At 38.8% G+C, this 19,433-nt stretch overlaps 1 protein-coding gene across 1 annotated transcript; it reads right to left on the bottom strand.

Annotated features, from left to right (window-relative positions):
• Positions 1 to 8,477: 8,477 nt before the first annotated feature.
• Positions 8,478 to 19,215, bottom strand: LOC121379592 (protein NDNF-like). The gene is made up of 3 exons (XM_041508239.1): positions 18,905 to 19,215; positions 13,751 to 13,878; positions 8,478 to 12,082 (listed from the first exon to the last, which is right to left on the bottom strand). The coding sequence occupies exons 1-3, from the start codon at positions 19,114 to 19,116 to the stop codon at positions 10,743 to 10,745; spliced, it is 1,680 nt and encodes a 559-aa protein (XP_041364173.1). The 5' UTR covers positions 19,117 to 19,215; the 3' UTR covers positions 8,478 to 10,742.
• Positions 19,216 to 19,433: the final 218 nt, after the last annotated feature.

The raw sequence follows: 19,433 nt of genomic DNA, 5'->3' as shown, positions 1-19,433 counted from the left end.
TCGTACGCATATGCCCACGTTCTTAGTTCGCAAATTAAGAAATGTATTGTGGTTATTACTCTCCCCCCCCCCCCAAAAAAAAAAAAAAAAAAAAAAAAAAAAGGAACCGGATACATACAGGTTATTGGCCACAGCTTGAGAAGGATTGCCAATAAATACTAACGTAGCAGAGGGCGTTATCTTTTCTCTTCGTTTTTTTTTATTTTTTCTGTTTGACAACATGCAAGGCACACTCACGGGCAACTGTTGGGGTAATAGTATGAAAAGTACAATGACGTCATCGCACACCAGGGAATACCACGCACCTGTCTTATCGGTCGGTTATAGCATTCGTCAGTTTTTGTCTGTGCTAGTTCACATAGAATCTTTCGGAATACTATCTTTTGATCGTCAGTATGTACTTAGTTTCCATCGTAGAGTTTAGTTCTATAGTAACGCAGTTTAAATGGTAAAGCAATATGTCCTAGCTAATTATTCTCCGTAAAATGGGTACCACTAATGGCTAGGACGGGGAAAAGCCCAGTCAAAGAATGGTTCTACCGAAGGGGATTCGATCCTTCGACTCAAGCACCTCGGACGAACGCTCTACGGACTGAGCTAAATCCCACCCCGAGCCTTAGGTTAATAAACTCATTTATAGATTCCTTTTTTTAATGTTGTTAAAGGCGCAGACCCTAGTTTCATCCCGTTAAAGTGAACACTCAGGTTAGTTAATCTACTATCCTGCAACACTTTTGGATGAGGTTATAACAGAGAGATGCTAAAGTATGTGATATTTAAATGGAGATATACCGTCTCAAATTACTAGAACTTGTTTCAATAACCATTACTTCTCGGACGAACGTGCGTTTTTAGAATTACGAAAAAATGCATTTTGGGATATTACAAAAACCTGGTTGACCAGAACCACAACAGGTGTACGAAAATAAATATTCTAAATAATAAAATGTAAGTAGAATCTCGTTGGGTCGAACTCGAAAGGGTCGTATACACCGCAACGCTCGAACCAAAAACGCAGTCACTTATACGATGTTAACCGAATGGTTAGGTCGAACTACCCGATGGGTCGAACACTTTCTCAACACCGACGGTACTTCTAATTTAAACTATATAAAAAAAAAAAGGTTTTAATAGTGCAAAATACGTAGTAATGTTTAAAAACTAGAGTTTGTCCCTTTAAATATATCCGTGTTCCCCAAATGTGCTCGAACATAATAATTATTTTGGTTGGTTGTAATTTTTGGTCACCATACTCTTCACTTTAATGTCAGCTTCTACATGATAGCATAGGACATGTTTGTGTATGTGTGTGTGTGTGTGTGTGTATGTGTGTATGTATGTGTGTGTCTGTGTATGTATGTGTGTGTCTGTGTGTGTGTGTGTGTGTGTGTGTGTGTGTTTGTGTGTGTATGCTTGTGCATGCGTGTGTGTGTATGCGTGTGTATGTGATTATGTGTATGTGTGTGTGTCTGTGTATATGTGTGTGTGTATTTGTGTGTATGTGTCTGTGTGTTTAATTGTTCATATACTCGGCACGCCTTCCTTTTCACAATATGTTAGATCCACCTCTGCAGCACGTCAAAAAACAAGTATTATAATATACTGGTACTCTACTTGAATAAAGAAACTATTTTGTTTGGCCGTCTGCAATTTAGTGGCGAAGGCAGGGTAGTGCGTCTGCCGCACAGTCTAAACAAACTTTGGCGCCATCCCTCACCCCTTCCTCCGACTCATATACAATAACCTGTTCTTTCTGCTACCATGGTGTTGATTTTAATCACAGTTGTAATTGCTATCTGGCCTCTGAAATATAATTGCCGTTAATGTAATTAAAAGCGTTAATGTTTCCCTGCACCAACATTTGTCACCAATAGAGTTGGTCTGACCCACGGCACTAACTAACGACCGACAGTAATAGGCACAGAAGAGTATAATAATATGTCGTTTTATTTCATTTCATTTCAACTTATTTTCGTGCCTATATCCAGTTAAGGTTCAAACACGCTGTCCTGGGCACACACCTCAGCTATCTGGGCTATATGTCCAGGACAGTGAGTTAGTTGTTAGTGGTTAGTGAGAGAGAAGACGGTGTAGTCGTCTTACATTGTGTCGTTAAAACTCGCTCTTTTGTGGGAGCCAATACCGGACTGCGAACCCTGCACCTACCAGCCTTATGTCCGATGGCCTAACCACGACACCAACGAGGCCGGTGGTGTGGTTTTAGGAGCATCTGAACAATGTCCAAAGTGGTCAGACTAAGCCCACAGCATACACTGATGGGAACGGAAAGTGTGTGGCACGGGTGGCCACGATAGACAAGCACCGATCATAGATATAGGAACAACGCCAGGGTTGTGATGGTGAACAGCAAAAGAACTTGGAAGCTCAGCTCGGGGTGTATGTGTGTGTGTGTGTGTGGGGGGGGGGGGGGGGGGGGGTAACATGGAATCAAGGAAGGGAAAGAAAAACGTGGTAGTGGGATTCAAAACAATTATTATATTAATGAAAACAAATAAGGAAACACCGAAGTAGCAATAGCAAAAGTATTGACTGCAACCATAATTCTCGTTCATAGTGTTAGGAAAAGTTAAAAGTTTGCTTTCTTAAACGACACCACTAGAGCACATTGATTATCATTTAATTATCGGCTATTGGATGTCAAACATTCGGTAATTCCGACATATAGTCTTTGAGAGGAAACCCGCTAAATGTTTCCATTGGTAGCAAGGGATCTGCTATATGTTGACAGAGCGCTCGCCTGAGGTGCATCGGTCACAGGATCAAATCCACTTGGTGGAACAGTTCTCTCATTGGGCTTTTTTCCGTCCCAGCCAGTGTCCCATGACTGGTATACCAAAGGGCATGGTATGTACTGTCCTGTCTATGGATATCACACAAACAGGACAGCACATACCACGGCCTTTGATATACCAGTCGTGGTGCACTGGCTGGAAAATATTGACTGCAACCAAAACCCTCGCCCATATTGTTAAGAAACTAACCGTGTTATTGACAGTGAACCGCATATTGTTAAGAAACTAACCGTGTTATTGACAGTGAACCGCATATTGTTAAGAAACTAACCGTGTTATTGACAGTGAACCGCATATTGTTAAGAAACTAACCGTGTTATTGACAGTGATATTGTTAAGAAACTAACCGTGTTATTGACAGTGAACCGCATATTGTTAAGAAACTAACCGTGTTATTGACAGTGAACCGCATATTGTTAAGAAACTAACCGTGTTATTGACAGTGAACCGCATATTGTTAAGAAACTAACCATGTTATTGACAGTGAACCGCATATTGTTAAGAAACTAACCGTGTTATTGACAGTGAACCCCATATTGTTAAGAAACTAACCGTGTTATTGACAGTGAACCGCATATTGTTAAGAAACTAACCGTGTTATTGACAGTGATATTGTTAAGAAACTAACCGTGTTATTGACAGTGAACCGCATATTGTTAAGAAACTAACCGTGTTATTGACAGTGAACCCCATATTGTTAAGAAACTAACCGTGTTATTGACAGTGAACCCCATATTAGTGACATTCATTCCCACATTATATTTCTTTTGTATTGTATTTTATAAACGTTTTATCTATAATGACATGTGTTTCTTGAAAATATCTCCCTCCCCTAAAACGTGGTGTTGCCAAAATCGACAGGTTCTCCTCGGTATTTGGTCTCCTTTGATTAGTCTACAATTTATGCAGCAAGCATTCGACAAGCCAATAAAATTCAAACATTTCTATTTATCCAATCATGATCGAGATTTCACCACTGTGGCGCGAGATTTATCGACCAATGGCACGACGTTATAGTTTTTCAATAACCAATGTTTGTTTGTGCGGAACAGGACTGTGGTGTTTAGACAAGTAAACGAATAATATTCAAACACGACGAAAACCAAACTCCAGTAACTGAAAGGCTTGGTTACTAAATACTGTCTTCACAGTCATAAATCTCATTTGACATACACTCAACAGACTAAACGCAAAATAGCTTTGTTTGTAGTGTGGGACTAGTTTATTTAAAGCCATTTGTTTCAGTCTTAAATAATGCAGTTTATATAAGTGTCATGTCCTCTGACAGTTGTCAATACATATAATTACACAGCATTTTTAACAGGGTTTTTTTTTTTCTTCTAAAAGTGTTGCCACAGTTGTCTTTCGAGGTATCAATACCACTAATAATAAAGTCTCTAAAGTGCCTATAGACTCTAATGAACTCCATTTCGTGTTTTTCATAACGGAAATTGTAACTTCACAAAATTAAGAATATAGTTCCCTACATAGGGTTAGACACACTACATTAGAGCTGTTGTTGTCGATGAAGATGATGATGATGATGACGACGACGATGATGATGATGATAGTTGTTTTCAGCTAGTGCTCCTCGACTGGTATAGAAAACGTTATGGCATACAATGTGTCTTGTGTGTAAACATACCAATACGTTCCTTGATTATGCTATAGTTTAGTGAGTTTTTGTTTTGTTTATAGTATAATCATTAATGATCGGTTATTTCATGTCAAACATTTGATCATTCTGACACGTACACTTAGAGGAAAGTCGTTACATCTTCCCAACAGCAGCAAGGACTATTTTATATGCACTTTACCAAAGACGGGAGAGTATACATACTACGGCCTTTGGTATAACAGTCGCAGCGCAATATCAGGTTTGAGGCTGATACGTGCTGGGTTCGTATCCCAGCAGGGAATCCAATTCAGTGTGTGTGCGTGTGTCTATGTGTGTGTGTGTGTGTGTGTGTGTATGTGTGTGTGTGTGTGTGTGTGTGTGTGTGTGTAGTTGTACTACAATTACTTATACTTCTTTAACGGATATAGACAACCCAAATAACTGAACTGTGCGCCCGGAACAGCGTGCTTGAACACTGAATGGTTATGAAAACAAAAACAAATTGAAAAATGAAACGAAATAAATACATGTACTATGAAAGCTACTCTAGAGGCCACTTATGTTAAGAGACCACATTTAAAAAAAATTCCAAATCATCGTATATAGTATAAACATACATCTAGATATAGTATAAACAGACTATCAACTGTTACGACGGAGTTCGCCAACTCAATAACAGTTGCGCTGTAACACACCCACCCACCCACCCCTACTTCTCAACATACGACTAATCGGTTGTAGGAGTTATATACGACGAGATTCGAGTTGTAGGTGTTCAGAATAGCAACTGGAGAGTCGTATAAGTCGTGAGATCGGCGAATTGGCCAACTTTGTTGTGACAGTTGGTAGTCTTAGTCTAGCATAACTGAAATGGGAGTTCACAAGAGAAGAAACGGCACTATAGAAACGGACTAAAAACGTTTGGTCAGTTCTGCCGTACCACAACACAAAAGGTTAACGTCTGTCGTTTTAAACGTTTGCTTAAGACCAAAAACATTTGTGTGTATTAGGAAATGTGCTGGGGAAAATTAGGTAGGGTATGTAGACCTTAATGTTTTTATTATTATTTTTTACTAAATTCATCCATACGAGTCCAGATAAAACATGTGTATATATATATATATATATATATATATATATATATATATATATATATTATTTCCAATTATATATTAATTTTTAAAAATCAAAAACAAATACATTAAAAATAAAACCGATTAAGGTCGCCAGTCCCCTTTTTAGGTAGGGTCAGGTTTCCGAAACACACCGGTGGGTCGAATTTACGAGTAGGTGTTTTAATCATTGTAAATGAAAGTAGTTAGAATGTAAGTAACAGACTGTGTAAATTCGGCTCACCATTTGTCTTAGGTCTGAAGTACATAAGAAAACCAGTTCTCTCTCAAATAAATAAAACCTACACAAATAGACATTAGTAATTTTGTGGTGGCACAACAGAATGTGAAGACCTGTCATAGTAGTGAAGCTATTGTTATAGCCATGACGACCACACTTGGTAATTCTGCTAACTAGACCACCGCACAGACCTATAATTGTATTACACTAAAATGGCACACTGAAATATCAAGTTAATAGTAGACATGTAAATTAACACAGCTTCATTAGCAAAAGGTTTCTGTAACAATATAACCCGTATGGAAACCACCAATTTTTTTTTTGAGAGGTTTGGGCACGGATATCTTACATACCCTATTAATTTATCTTTAAATCCCCACAAAAAACATATAGTTGCTATCAAAGTTAAAGTTTGTTTGTTTTGTTTTAACGACACCACTAGAGCACATTGATTAATTAATCATCGGCTATTGGATGTCAAACATTTGGTAATTTAGTCGCCATCAAATGATCGCTTTTCCTGGTATTGATAAACTGTTTTATTTTTATTTTTATTTTTAGGCTATGTATATATTTCTTTGAACCTTTTCTACTTAATTATTTTTTGAAATCCCTGCTTTTAACTATGACGTTATGTATATCACCTTTTTTTCAAACTACAGTTTATTTTTACTATCATTAGAAGCACAATGTTTGAAATATTTATGTGTGTACTGTAACATTCAATATACATAGTATGTTACATATACATATACTAAAAACAATTCTAGCACAGGGATTCAGTTAACAACTTGCGAGAATTCAGATATAAAATTATAAACAGAAGTAAAAGATGAAACCCACACTACAAAATCTACACAATAAGAAGGTTAGGATTAGTTACCAAAATGTCAACAACAACCTTGATTTTGCCTGCGTAAACATTAATAAACATACATATTATATCGTGATATGACTGCACCCATTCTAATGACGTCACTTTGAAGGCATGGAATTGACTCTATTCAAAATCATTTTATTTAATGACTAACTTCCAGAAATCCCAAATTGCCAATATCCAGAAATTAAATAAATATTATTCAATGACAAACGTTCAGAAATTCCAGCCAACTCCCAAAAGACACATCTATATTTGTTGAATGGTTAATTTCAGAAGCCCCAAATGACCAATATCCATAAATTACATACAAAATCATATTTAGTAACTTCCAGAAATTCCATCTTATATGTGTAAAGATAATAAGTTATTAACTGTATTCAGGATTATTAATCTTTAAGAAAACCTAATCTTATTATGTAAGATAATACGTTATTAACCAACTTTAAAAGAAGAAGAAGAAAAAGGAAAAAAGAAACTAACTAGTCTGTATCCTGAAATTAGAAATTAGTGACCGACTGTATTCGATTTGCTTCAGTGGTAAATCGCTCGCTTGATGCGCCGTCGGTTTGGGATCGATCCCCGTCAGTGGGACCCATGGGCTATTTCTCGCTCTGGTCAGTGCACCACGATTGGTATATCAAAGGCCGTCGTATGTTCTATCCTATGGGATGGTGCATATAAAATATCCCTTGCTGCTAATCGGAAAGAGTAGCCCACGAAGTGGCGATAGCGGGTTTCCTCTCTCAATATCTGTATGGTCCTTAACCATATGTCCGACGCCATATAACCGTAAATAAAACGTGTTGAGTGCGTCGTTAAAAAAACAATTTCCTTCTTCTTCTTCTTCTTCTTCGATTTGCTTCGTTCACTACTTTCTAAACATTTGATTTTTAATTCGTTCTGTTCAACCAAGCCCAAGTTAAATTATCAACCGTGGACAGAGGTTGAAGTTGGCAGCAAACTGTGTTCTCCTCTTCTGTGGCAGTACACTGACTAACGTGTGTGTATAATTCTTTCGTCTAGAAATACAATCGTGTTTCAGTAATGAAATACTGTCACACCTCGTTACAACGACCACGTTCATCCATGGGTCGCTTTGTCATATCGAATTTGCTGTAGTAGCGAAATTGTCGCGAGTTAACTTCTTTACAATAAGACATACAAATACTCATAAACCTAATTTAAATTGTTAAAAGAAGGGTTCGACAGAATCACTGGAAGTCACACAACTTTATTTAAGACGCCCAACCCACTCACACACAGCGTGTCTACTTTGCATTTACGAAATTACTATCAGGGCCGAATTTCACAAAACATCGTAAACCCAGTTTTGCAGGAGAACGTAAATCTAAGACTAAACCACAATTTTTATTGCTATTATAGTACAACAAATATAGTTAGAACTACACATATTTCATGTTCTTTTGTCATTAAAATGCTCCATCTAAAATAGATGCCAAACACCGTCGTCATTTTGTTCTGGGTACGTAGGTGTGCGTTGTTCCACTCGTTTCTGCCCGGCATAACTGCTAGTCGCAGACTTAAACTTACGATGTTTTCTGAAATTGGCCGCTGATCTTTAAAAACAAAACCCAGAGGAACAAAAAAAAAAAGAGGGTATAATATACAACTAGCATTAGACGTAGATCAATGAACGATGCAGACAGTATCGGGAAGCACATAGCTGTTTACCATATGCGCATTGCAGTCACCTGTTTCCTCACTTTATATTTAGTGCATTTCATAAATGAAGAGCGTAACATCTTTGCACCAGAAGTATATATGTATATATATATTCTATATATATATATATATATATATATATATATACAGCAACTATGAATGAAAAGCGGCTTGTGATAAAAAGAAAAGTTATCCACATACATTTTGACTTGGACAAACATTGGCAACACACAACACAACTAATTACAACAGTAAAGCTTGGTACTGTGTGTTTTTTTTCTCCCAGATGTAGAGGAAATTAAAAAAAGAAAGAAAGAAAAGCTTAATCAAATTCCCACGTTCGCGTTCTCCCGAATCTTCGAGCACAAGATAAAAAAGAGAATCACAGTCAAACCAATCGCCGTCGTCATTTTGTTCTGTGTACGTGGTGTGCGTTGTTCCACCCGTTTCTGCATGCGCACCCATGCACACCAATACACAGAGTCCTCAGGCCTGAAAGACATTCATAGTGCGAAATATATTGTATTCCACTCTCCTCCCATATTCAAAACAATCTCCAACACACCGTCTACCAACACCAGAAATTAAAAAATACACAAACATCGTCTGCTCGGGCCAGTATGAAAATATCACATATACACCAAGGCCGTTAACCTAGTCCGGTTTTTTTTTCATCTTGGTATAAAACATACAACAATTGTCATATATTACAATATCCACGGTGAAATATATTAGTGAGGTGGTGTCACTGTTGCACCAGATTTTACAGCTTTTCCAAAATGCGTCTATATCAAAGAGCGATCCACTGTTTCCCTGCTTTTGTCACTTTATCAAAAGAAGTGTGTTGCGCAACAGCATCACTCTTCCACACATCGCCATTTTCAATTCAATCAACCGTGCACTAACTGTGATAATTGTGAAAAACCTGTTTTCTGATCCACGGCTATGGAACACCTTTTCCTTTGTCTTGTTAGTAAGACATGTCGAACTTTGAATAACACACATTTATGAGTTGTATTTAACAGCACACTGTCATTCAAACTTTAATACGACCTAAAACACATTTTCTCTTGAAGACAGCTTTAAGTCATCACTTTCTATACTAGATTTCGATTCTACAGTTTTGTTTTTATTACAATAATTACAACTTGTCGCATTACCATCTTGGATCTTTTTGTGTTGGCACCATAATTTTGATTTGCCTTCAGTTCTTTTCACTTGCCGTATTCTGATTTTTCGTACACCTGTGCCAATGTTTAGCTATTTAATATTTTTTTAGTATGCTGTTCTCCATGTCGAAAAAAAAAAAATGTGTTTCATGCATGGTAGCTTAGTAACGACAGCAAAATGCTCTGATTTCACACCAAAACCAAAACTGATTAATTGCTTTGTAAGTTCACTGCCAGATTACTGTGTACAGTAATACACAAGAGTCTTAATTATTTGGTAGCTTAATATTCACACCAATGCCAAAACAGTGTAGTAACTTTGTAGTTCAATGTCTGCAATGACAAACAGAACCTGTAAAATTAGATATATGAGATACGCCAAAGTCGTGACGTCGGCATTACGGAAGGCCGGTCGATCGAGCGATTCTTCTCGAAGGTAACAAGCTGGTGTCAACGGAGCATAATTCTCAGCCATCCGCTTCTGTAATCTCTAGTGCAATAACCGACTGGACCATGCACCCCTTTTCACTTGGTTAAACTGCTCGTATCTAAGCGGAATATCACAATGTAACTTCGCGCTTTCATCTCAGTAGCAAGACACCAAACATCCTCGAGATTAACAGTTGCCTTTATGCTCTGCGAAACCAGATGGCGCACGCCCACAAAGTTTTGTTGCACAGCAATTATGCTTGAGATAAAATACATCAGTTTAAAGATATTACAAAATAGATTATGCATATCTGTCTTGCTTCAGCGTTACCTTGTTAGTAACTGATAAACACGTCGAACATGACCCCCACCCACCCCCTCAACAACCAGACAACCCTTCGTCTATTGTTCAGTAAGAACAAAAGAGTCGATCACGGAACCTAGATATATAACAAAGGTCAAGGTCGCAAACTGGCAAACTTTAGTGCTGTACACGAATCGGTATATTAGATTCGATTTCTGCTGATATACTCCTTTAGCAAGGTTAAGGTCGCACACTGTCAAAATTTAATTCCATGTAATTCGGTGTAGTAGGTTCAGTTCCTGCCGATATACACGTTTTTGGGTTTTTTTTATTAATTTGTTTTGTAGACAGTGCACGTGGTATCTTCCTCTTGCAACACTGTGAACTGAACTACATTGTGTGTATGTATGTATATGAATGTGTTCTTTGCAGCACAAACATGACAGCTGGACTAGAACCATCACAGAACAGAACAGTATCACTGTGCAATCTTTCAACACTTAGATTTCGTCCTTACGAATGCACTGCGATATGACAGATATCCACTGCGGCCCCTGCTGACGTACACGTCGAACACGTACCCAGTGTTGGGTCTGAGATTCCTGACCGTGTGCGTGATCACGGCTTTGTCTTTGTCCCTGTGTCTGAAGCGAACACACACCACCCTCTCCTTCCTGCTCCTAGTCTCAGGGTCGGAGCACCTCCGTCTGTTTTTCCTCTTAAACTCGGAAACCTCCTTTTTGTATAAACAGTATCTCTGCTTAACGTCAGAGCCCATCCAGGCCACTGTCACACTGTTACACGTCGACAAGTTCTCGAATATCTTTATGCTTGGATCGGACGGGAGCCGAGGCTTCCTGTATTTGAACTGTCTTGTGGTATAGTAGATCTGCACGTATCTCCGTCTCCTCTTGTTTCCCTTCACCCGAACTGTGTACCTTCCGGCTGGTAGATTTTTCATACGCACTATTTTGGTTCTTTTGATCACAGACTTGAAAGTTTTTATGTGGCTGGACACGATTTCGAAGGGAAGTACCCCACGACACGACTTTAGCTCCAGGACAACAGAAGACATGTCATCTTTGACACTGAAAACGAATGCCTGAGCTTTACGTGCTTTCTTCAGCTGGAACAGTTTCCTCTTACCATCCTCCAAAAACTGTTTCCTGGTTGATGGGCGTCTACGCTTTCTGCTGGTTTTAACAGTTGTTCCCGTGTATGAGGAAGCTTGGTTTGTCCTGCGGTTCACCAGGAACACGTCAATGAAGTAAGTTTTTCCCGGTTTAGCACGGTTAAAAGTAAACCTAGTTTTTCTACCAACACATTTGTGAAACAGTTTACTTGGCTTCACAGCCTTAATAGGTTTAGACTTTCGTCGAAGTTCTCTTTGACGGTGTTTCTCGGATTTGAATCCAAATCCAAAATCGGGCGGTAACGTGGGAGGCACGTCGCCTTGGCTGTGTGCAAGGACGGCGCAGTGCGACTGGAACCTCTGGAGTCTGCTGACAGAGATACAGTACTCGACGTTTTTCTTTGACGTCGCCTTGCTACCCTTCCACTCAAATGATATCGACTTCCTGCCCAAGGCAGTCACGTTTACTCTAGAGTCTGAAGGCAGCTCTGGGAATGGATTATACAGACCAGGGGTGGTCGTTCCGAAGATGCGGACGTTTGTGTCACTTTTGGTTGGCTCAAGTTCTATTGTGTAGAGTCCTTGCGGGCTGTTTGGGCTAAAGTACGTCATCCGACCTCCTCCTTCAAAGGTGTCGAGTGTCGGAGACGAAATGGACTTCATCTGAGTCTGAAATGCATGGTCTAGAAACGGATCGGCTGCTGAAACAAAACAAAACAAAGTATTCAACAGTGAAAAGATATAATAAAAAGTAGTGTGGATGCAGACTACGGATAAAAGTTGTTTTCCACTTTATAAAGAGATTGTGACAAATAAACCTACTTCCCTTATACTATGTAGATTCCTTATGGAACAATAAAGATTTTTTTTTAATAAAACAAAATAAAATAAAATTAAATAAAACCAATGTAAAAGGCAAAGTAGCAAAGTATTCAACCGGCTATATATTGTCTTTAGTTAAGAAAATATTATGTAAATACGTTTCACGGTCTATTCGGAAACATACAAGGACAACACAACATAATACCGATATTTTGTATTTAAATGCTTATAATGATAAACACTGCAGTTCCTAACCACTGTCATAACTATATACCATTAAATTTTTTTCATTAAATTTTCTATTTCGTTTTTATTTGGCATACCCTGCCAAATTCAACAGTAACAGAAAACAGTTTTACATTACAGATTATCGGTCTGTTTTTCTCTAGGGAATCCTAGACCATGATACATTTAACAGTAACAGAAAACAGATTATCAGTCTATTTTCATGAAAGGTATCCTTATTTAGCAAACCTTATCAAATTCAACTGACAGAAAACAGTTTTACAAAGAAATTATCAGTCAATTTGTTTTGTCAAGAGAATCCTAGGCCATTATAAATTCAACACAATCTGATTAAAATTAGCTCTACTGGGTCTAGCCGGTAGATCTAACAGCATTGCATGAACTTCCATGTCCAGGTGACATTTCATCTATAAATAACAATTTAAATATCGACCAATTACACTTCGCCTTTTATAGCGTTATTCGGGAGCATACAAATTCTAAAAATATCGGGCGAGACTATTTATGCAACATTGAAAAAACAGGGGGAAAAGTGCTGTAATAAACTTTGGATTGTATACTAGTATAAACAGATTTTATGGCTATACCATCACGGTTTATTTTTTCGTCCTGAAAACGAATTTTAGATAAAAATATTATATTGCAATTAGTTCCCGGCATACTTCGTAATTTACCCGAATTAGTTCGTATACCCTCGGCATAATCCCGAATGTTTTCAAATTCTTTTCAAATCACTGGCATGATTTTGCAATTAAGGTTTTGATTGGTCGAATGAAAGGTCAACTGGACATGAGCTCCAACGGGCTGCTGTTAGATCCACATGTAATAGTGGAGCTAATTTTAATTAGATTGAATTCAACAGTAACAGAAAACAGTTTTACAAACAGATTATCAGTCTCCTAGGCCATGATAACTTCAACAGTAACAGAAAACAGTTTTACAAACAGATTATCAGTCTCCTGGGCCATTATAAATTCAGCAGTAACAGAAAACAGTTTTACAAACAGATTACCAGTCTCCTAGGTCATTATACATTCAACAGTAACAGAAATCAGTTTTACAAACAGATTACCAGTCTCCTAGGCCATTATAAATTCAACAGTAACAGAAAACAGTTTTACAAACAGATTACTAGTCTCCTAGGCCATGGTAAATTCAACAGTGACAGAAAATAGTTTTACAAACAGAGTATCAGTCTATTTGTGTCATGGGAATCCTAGACCATGATGAATTTGGGGTAAATCCCAGGATTTTCGTCTCTAAACATCTTTAGTATTTTTATTTTGTTATGGTTGCATTACCTGTCGTTTCATCATCGTCTTCGTCCGTGAGCAAGTCTTTCCTTTTTATAGACCACGAGACCGGTGATGCGCATGGAGTTACGAATATCTGTAAAGGAGCGTTGCTTTCTTCTACCATAAAGAAGTATCTGCAACATAATATACAGGGTTATAAACAAAAACTCCGTGTAACAGCTTGCTATCGAGGGAAGACTAACTCAGCGGCAGAGAATGCAGACAATGTAAGAAAAACAAACACAAGACGTAATATTCGTTGATGGTTCTGTCACTGACTGGAAGGATGTTTAAGTAAGACAACATCATCCAGTCATGTTCGTTCGCTACGCTTCTCTGTAATGAGATATCATGTATGACCGCGAAACAGTTGACAAAGCCATTCGTGGTTTGGCTAGACCACATCAAAATGAGTCTTGGTGATCAATGATAGGTACATAAGCTTAAATGAATGAATGAAGTAAGGAAGAAAGGAACGGACGAATAAATGAACGAACGAACGGATGGATGAGCCAAACAAAAATTAACAACTCACTAATGCGAATGATTGCATCAGCTATTGGGTGTCAAACAAAGGTATATTATGAAAGAAGACATGGCAAAATTGATATTAAAAATTACCCTGTTACAGAATGATTTTTTTTTTACAATTAAACAAAAAGCTATTATAGATAAATGAAGTAAAGAAAAAGGAATGAACGAACGAACGAATGGATAAGCGAAAAAAAAAATGCGAATGAAAGAAAGAAATGTTTGATTTAACGACGCACTCAACATATTTTATTTACGGTTATATGGAGTCAGACATATGGTTAAGGACCACACAGATTTTGAGAGGAAACCCGCTGTTGCCACTACATGGGCTACTCTTTCCGATTAGTAGCAAGGGATCTTTTATTTGCGCTTCCCACAGGCAGGATAGCACAAACCATGGCCTTTGTTGAACCAGTTATGGATCACTGGTCGGTGCAAGTGGTTTACACCTACCCATTGAGCCTTGAGGAACACTCAATCAGGGTTTGAAGTTGGTATCTGGATTAAAAATCCCATGCCTCGACTGGGATCCGAACCCAGTACCTACCAGCCTGTAGACCGATGGCTTAACCACGACGCCACCGAGGCCGGTATATTATGAAAGAAGACATGACAAGACATTAAAAATTGACCCTGTTAAAGAATGAAAAGAGTGTTTACAATTAAACAAAAAGCTATTATTATTATTACAATTATTATAAATGATTTAAAATCTGTTTTGTAGGCCGAACCCTGGCACCAACCCACCCCACCCACTCATTAAGCTTCGAATTTATTTTTTTCAGTTTTATTTTCCTTGGAAACATGATCGAATCTTCACTAGAAATTGCAATCTCCACAATCTAGACCCCTCCCCCCACCCCAGCACAATTTGTTACACATGCACCTGAGGCAGGCTGATAGATAAGCAGATAAACAGATGTGAACTTACTGATAGCAAGTAAGTAAGTAGACTGTTAGTCACACACAGTAAGCATGTGCGTATCTGTCAATGTAGGTAGGGACGGACGTAGCCCAGTGGTAAAGCGCTCGCTTGATACACGGTCGGTTTGGGATCGATCCCCGTCGGTGGGCCCATTGGGCTATTTCTAGTTCCAGCCAGTACACCACGAATGGTATATATCAAAGGCCTTGGTATTTGCTATCCTGTCTGTGGGATAGTGCATATAAAAGACTCCTTGCTACTAATTGAAAATGGTACAGCTCAATGGTACAGCGTTCGTCTGATGCGCGATTGATCTGGGATCGATTTTCGTCGGTGGGCCCATTTGGGTTATTTCTCGTTTCAGCCAGTGCTCCACAATTGGTGAAACAAAGGCCGTGGTATGTACTATATACCTATCTGTGGGATAGTGCATACAAAAGATCCTTTGCTGCTAATCAAAAATAGTAGGCCATGGAGTGGCGACAGCGGGTTTCCTCTCTCAATATATGTGTGGTCCTTAACCATATATCTGACGCCATATAACCGTAAATAAAATGTGTTGAGTGCGTCGTTAAATAAAATATTTCCTTCTTCCTTCTTATATATTTATTGTTGGAGATCTCGTTGTTTCCATGAAATGAACGCTAACCAACTGAGTATCTGTTGAATTCCGCGTGAGGTCACAACAGAAATGGCTTACTTAAAAAAAAAGAAAAAAAGTCTGGAATCGCAAAAAGAGGAGCGAAAGACAAAAAAGCAACAACACACGCCATGAAACCTTTCCACGAAACTCGCATCTACATACGCACCTACATGTCTGCGTGAAACTTGCAGGTCGAGCTTATCAAAGGTAAATGTTTTTCGGTCGATCTCGTTTGAAAATTCTTTTGTTTCATAAATTTGCCAGTGGCTGAACTGGCTTAATCACTGACACTTAGTATGTTTGCGTTTGGCGGGCCTCGCGTGCAATCACACCGACGTATGCGCGCGGCAGGTTGTTATCTCCTGAAAGAAAACACCTGCAAATTTGATTTTCAAACACGTCTTAGCTGCGTTTACGTCTACGTGTTCTACGCTTGGTGGCATGACTTCCTTATATATGGAGAATAATACATGAGTTCCCGTTAGATACCATTTATCTCACGAGTTGTTTTTAAATGTATCTAACGAGCGAAACAGAGTTTGATACGTTTTTAAACAACGTGTTGTCAGATAAATGGTATCTAACGGATACGAATGTATTATTCTATTTCTTACATATCCACAAAAAACAGGTTTTAAGCAAATTAAAAAAAAAGATCGACTAAAAGTTATTTACAGCGTCACAGACCCATGATTGTCAGGTTAACTATACTTCACAGTGTAATCTATTTCCACCGTGTTGTTTTTCATTGGATGCATGGCACTGGTGACCTGGTCATCACCTAAGAGCAGCCAGTCGTATGTCTTGAAACTGTTAACACACGTACGTGTGTAAACAACCCATGTGTAAGAATTCCTTTTAACACGAGGTTGTTTGTTTTTTCTGTTTGTTTGTTTGTTGGGGTTTTGGGTTTTTTTGTTGTTGTTGTCTCTGTTGTGTTTAGACTGGGATTTAGCTCAGTCGGTTGAGTGCTCGCTTGAGGTGCTTGCGTCGCATGATCGAACCATCTCGGTGGATTCATTCAATTACCAAATGTTTGACATCCAATAGCCGATGAGTAATTAATCAATGTGCTCTAGTGGTGTCGTTAAACAAAATACATTTTCTGTTGTTTTTTAAAAGTATGTTAGGGTTAAAATAGCTGAGAGGGGCGGGATTTATCTGTCGGTTAAGTGCACAGTTGAGGTACTTGCGACGCAGGATCGAACCACCTCGGTGGATCCATTCAACTGATTGGGTGTTTGTTTCTCGTTCCAACCAGTGCACCACCACTGGTCAAAGGCCGTGGTATGTGCTTTCCTGTCTGTGGGAAAGTGTATATAAAAGATCCTTTGCTGCATTAGGGAAAATGTAGAGTGAGGTAAGTATTTAATGTACTAGGCTGAGCAAGGTGGAGTTTTAAAGCATGGCTGATTTGTGAACTGGTTCTGGCTTGATTCAGCGCGTATGACCAAGAAAGAGGTCACTGGGAAGTCTAACAATTGTATGTTATATGGGTGGATGAGGTCTACTTTAGCATGCTCATATACCATGAAGGTTTCGAACATGTCCGCCCCAGGGTTCGGCCTCTGGGAGGCCAGGGGCCCAATCCGAGGCAGATGTATTTTATATGACAACTATTCTCCACCAGGAGGTTCCGACAGAGTTACCACCCTTTCCAGATGGGGAAGATTATGAAAAGGCTTCCCCGGCCTCGGTGGCGTCGTGGTTAAGCCATCGGACATAAGGCTGGTAGGTACTGGGTTCGCAGCCCGGTACCAGCTCACACACAGAGCGAGTTTTAACGACTCAGAGGGTAGATGTAAGGCTACTACACCCTTTTCTCTCTCACTAACAACTAACCCACTGTTCTGGACACACAGCCCAGAAAGCTGAGGCGTGTGCCCAGGACAGCGTGCATGAACCTTAATTGGATATAAGCACGAAAATAAGTTGAAATGAAATTTAAAGGCTTCACCTGAAACCCCAACATTCCCGAGGCGAAAACTGCACATATATCGGGTTTCCTCCTTGAAGCGTCATTTAAAATTCTGAAACTGATTCTGAAATCATTGATCTTCATAATCGTTTTCAATGCTGTGCTGATAGTTTTAAAATGTTTATTTATCTCTGATCATTGATGTATTTCAAAATCAGTGTTCTATTGTTGTTACTTTTTGGTGTGGTCTAATCGTGGTGAATTTAACATAATAGCGCCAGTCTTTCGTGCATATATTAACAGACATTGTGTTATGCTAGGTTTAGGCTACCAACTGCCAGCAGAAAGTTGACCAACTCCCGACTTACAACGGGTGCGCTCAGATTAACAACTAATGGATTATACGACAGGAATCAAGTTGTAAGAGCGCTCAGACTAGCAACTGGTGACTGCAGAAAGTTGGCCAACTTTCTGCTGGCAGTTGGTAGTCTGATCCTAGCATTAAACAAATTTTACTCGTTAAATGCATTTTGCAACAACTACACTCTGTATTCGTGTAGTATTCTGTATTAACAACTATTGACACATACTAAGCATTTATCTGGCCTCGGTGGCGTTGTGATTAGGCCATCGGTCTACAGGCTGGTAGGTACTGGGTTCGGATTCCAGTTGAGACATGGGATTTTTAATCCAGATACCGACTCCAAACCCTGAGTGAGTGCTCCGCAAGGCTCAATGGGTAGATGTAAACCACTTGCACCGACCAGTGATTCATAACTGGTTCAACAAAGGCCATGGTTTGTGCTGTCCTGCCTGTGGGAAGCGCAAATAAAAGATCCCTTGCTGCCTGTCGTAAAAAAGTAGCCTATGTGGCGACAGCGTGTTTCCTGTAAAAAACAGTGTCAGAATGACCATATGTTTGACGTCCAATACCCGATGATAAGATAAAAAAAATCAATGTGCTCTAGTGGCGTCGTTAAATAAAACAAACTTTACTTTTCCATCTGTCGAATAGGCCACTTTTCAACAGGTGGCTGTATTACACAGATCTAACTACATGTATATAATATAATATATCATTTTAAAAATTAAAAAAAACAGGCAAAACACAAATACTGTTAAAAATGTAAGACAACTTACTTTTTGCGTGTACCATTAAAGAGATAAACCGTCATTTGTTGGCCGTCCGGTAAAATGTTATTGTCGTAAAATATATCTCGGCGAATTTGGAAGCGGAAGTTGTCCTCGTCTCGCGTGGGCAGACTCTGACAGCAGGCTCGGCGTAAATACACGAGCAGCACGAAAACCTTTCCCACAGCCAGTAAGTAGCCAATCAGGTCAGATCTGGGCATCTTTTTGAAGCTGAAATAAAATATAAAATATATACAGTTTTATTTCATGGAATAAATATATATTTTTGTTAATTTAGATGGTACAACGAATTTTATATATTATATATTTTGCTTTTTTTTCTTCTTATTCTTTCTTCTTTTTTTTTTCTTCTTTTTTCTTTTTTTGGGGGGGGGGGGGGGGGGTATCTTAAAAAAAAAAACAAGACGATAAAACTCTTGAAGTTCACGAGATGTCAATTTGTCAGAAAAAAAAGGACGTTGATCCATTTCGGTATAAACATTGTGGATGCAAATCTTGCACAGTACAAGCAAGATAA

This window comes from Gigantopelta aegis, chromosome 8 (assembly GCF_016097555.1).
Source record: "Gigantopelta aegis isolate Gae_Host chromosome 8, Gae_host_genome, whole genome shotgun sequence".
In the NCBI taxonomy this organism is placed as follows: domain Eukaryota; kingdom Metazoa; phylum Mollusca; class Gastropoda; order Neomphalida; family Peltospiridae; genus Gigantopelta; species Gigantopelta aegis.
The sequence above is the reverse complement of the archived record's forward strand: the minus strand, read 5'-3'. Positions and strand labels throughout refer to the sequence as shown.

Bases quoted from the DNA above. Each gene is read 5' to 3' on its own strand.
- LOC121379592 (XM_041508239.1), bottom strand. From the start codon at position 19,116: ATGCCCAGATCTGACCTGATTGGCTACTTACTGGCTGTGGGAAAGGTT. The intron at 13,879-18,904 runs GTAAGTTGTCTT...ATTATGTTGCAG, and splicing joins TTTAATGGTACACGCAAAAA to ATACTTCTTTATGGTAGAAG. The intron at 12,083-13,750 runs GTAATGCAACCA...GTTTTGTTTCAG, and splicing joins AGACGATGATGAAACGACAG to CAGCCGATCCGTTTCTAGAC.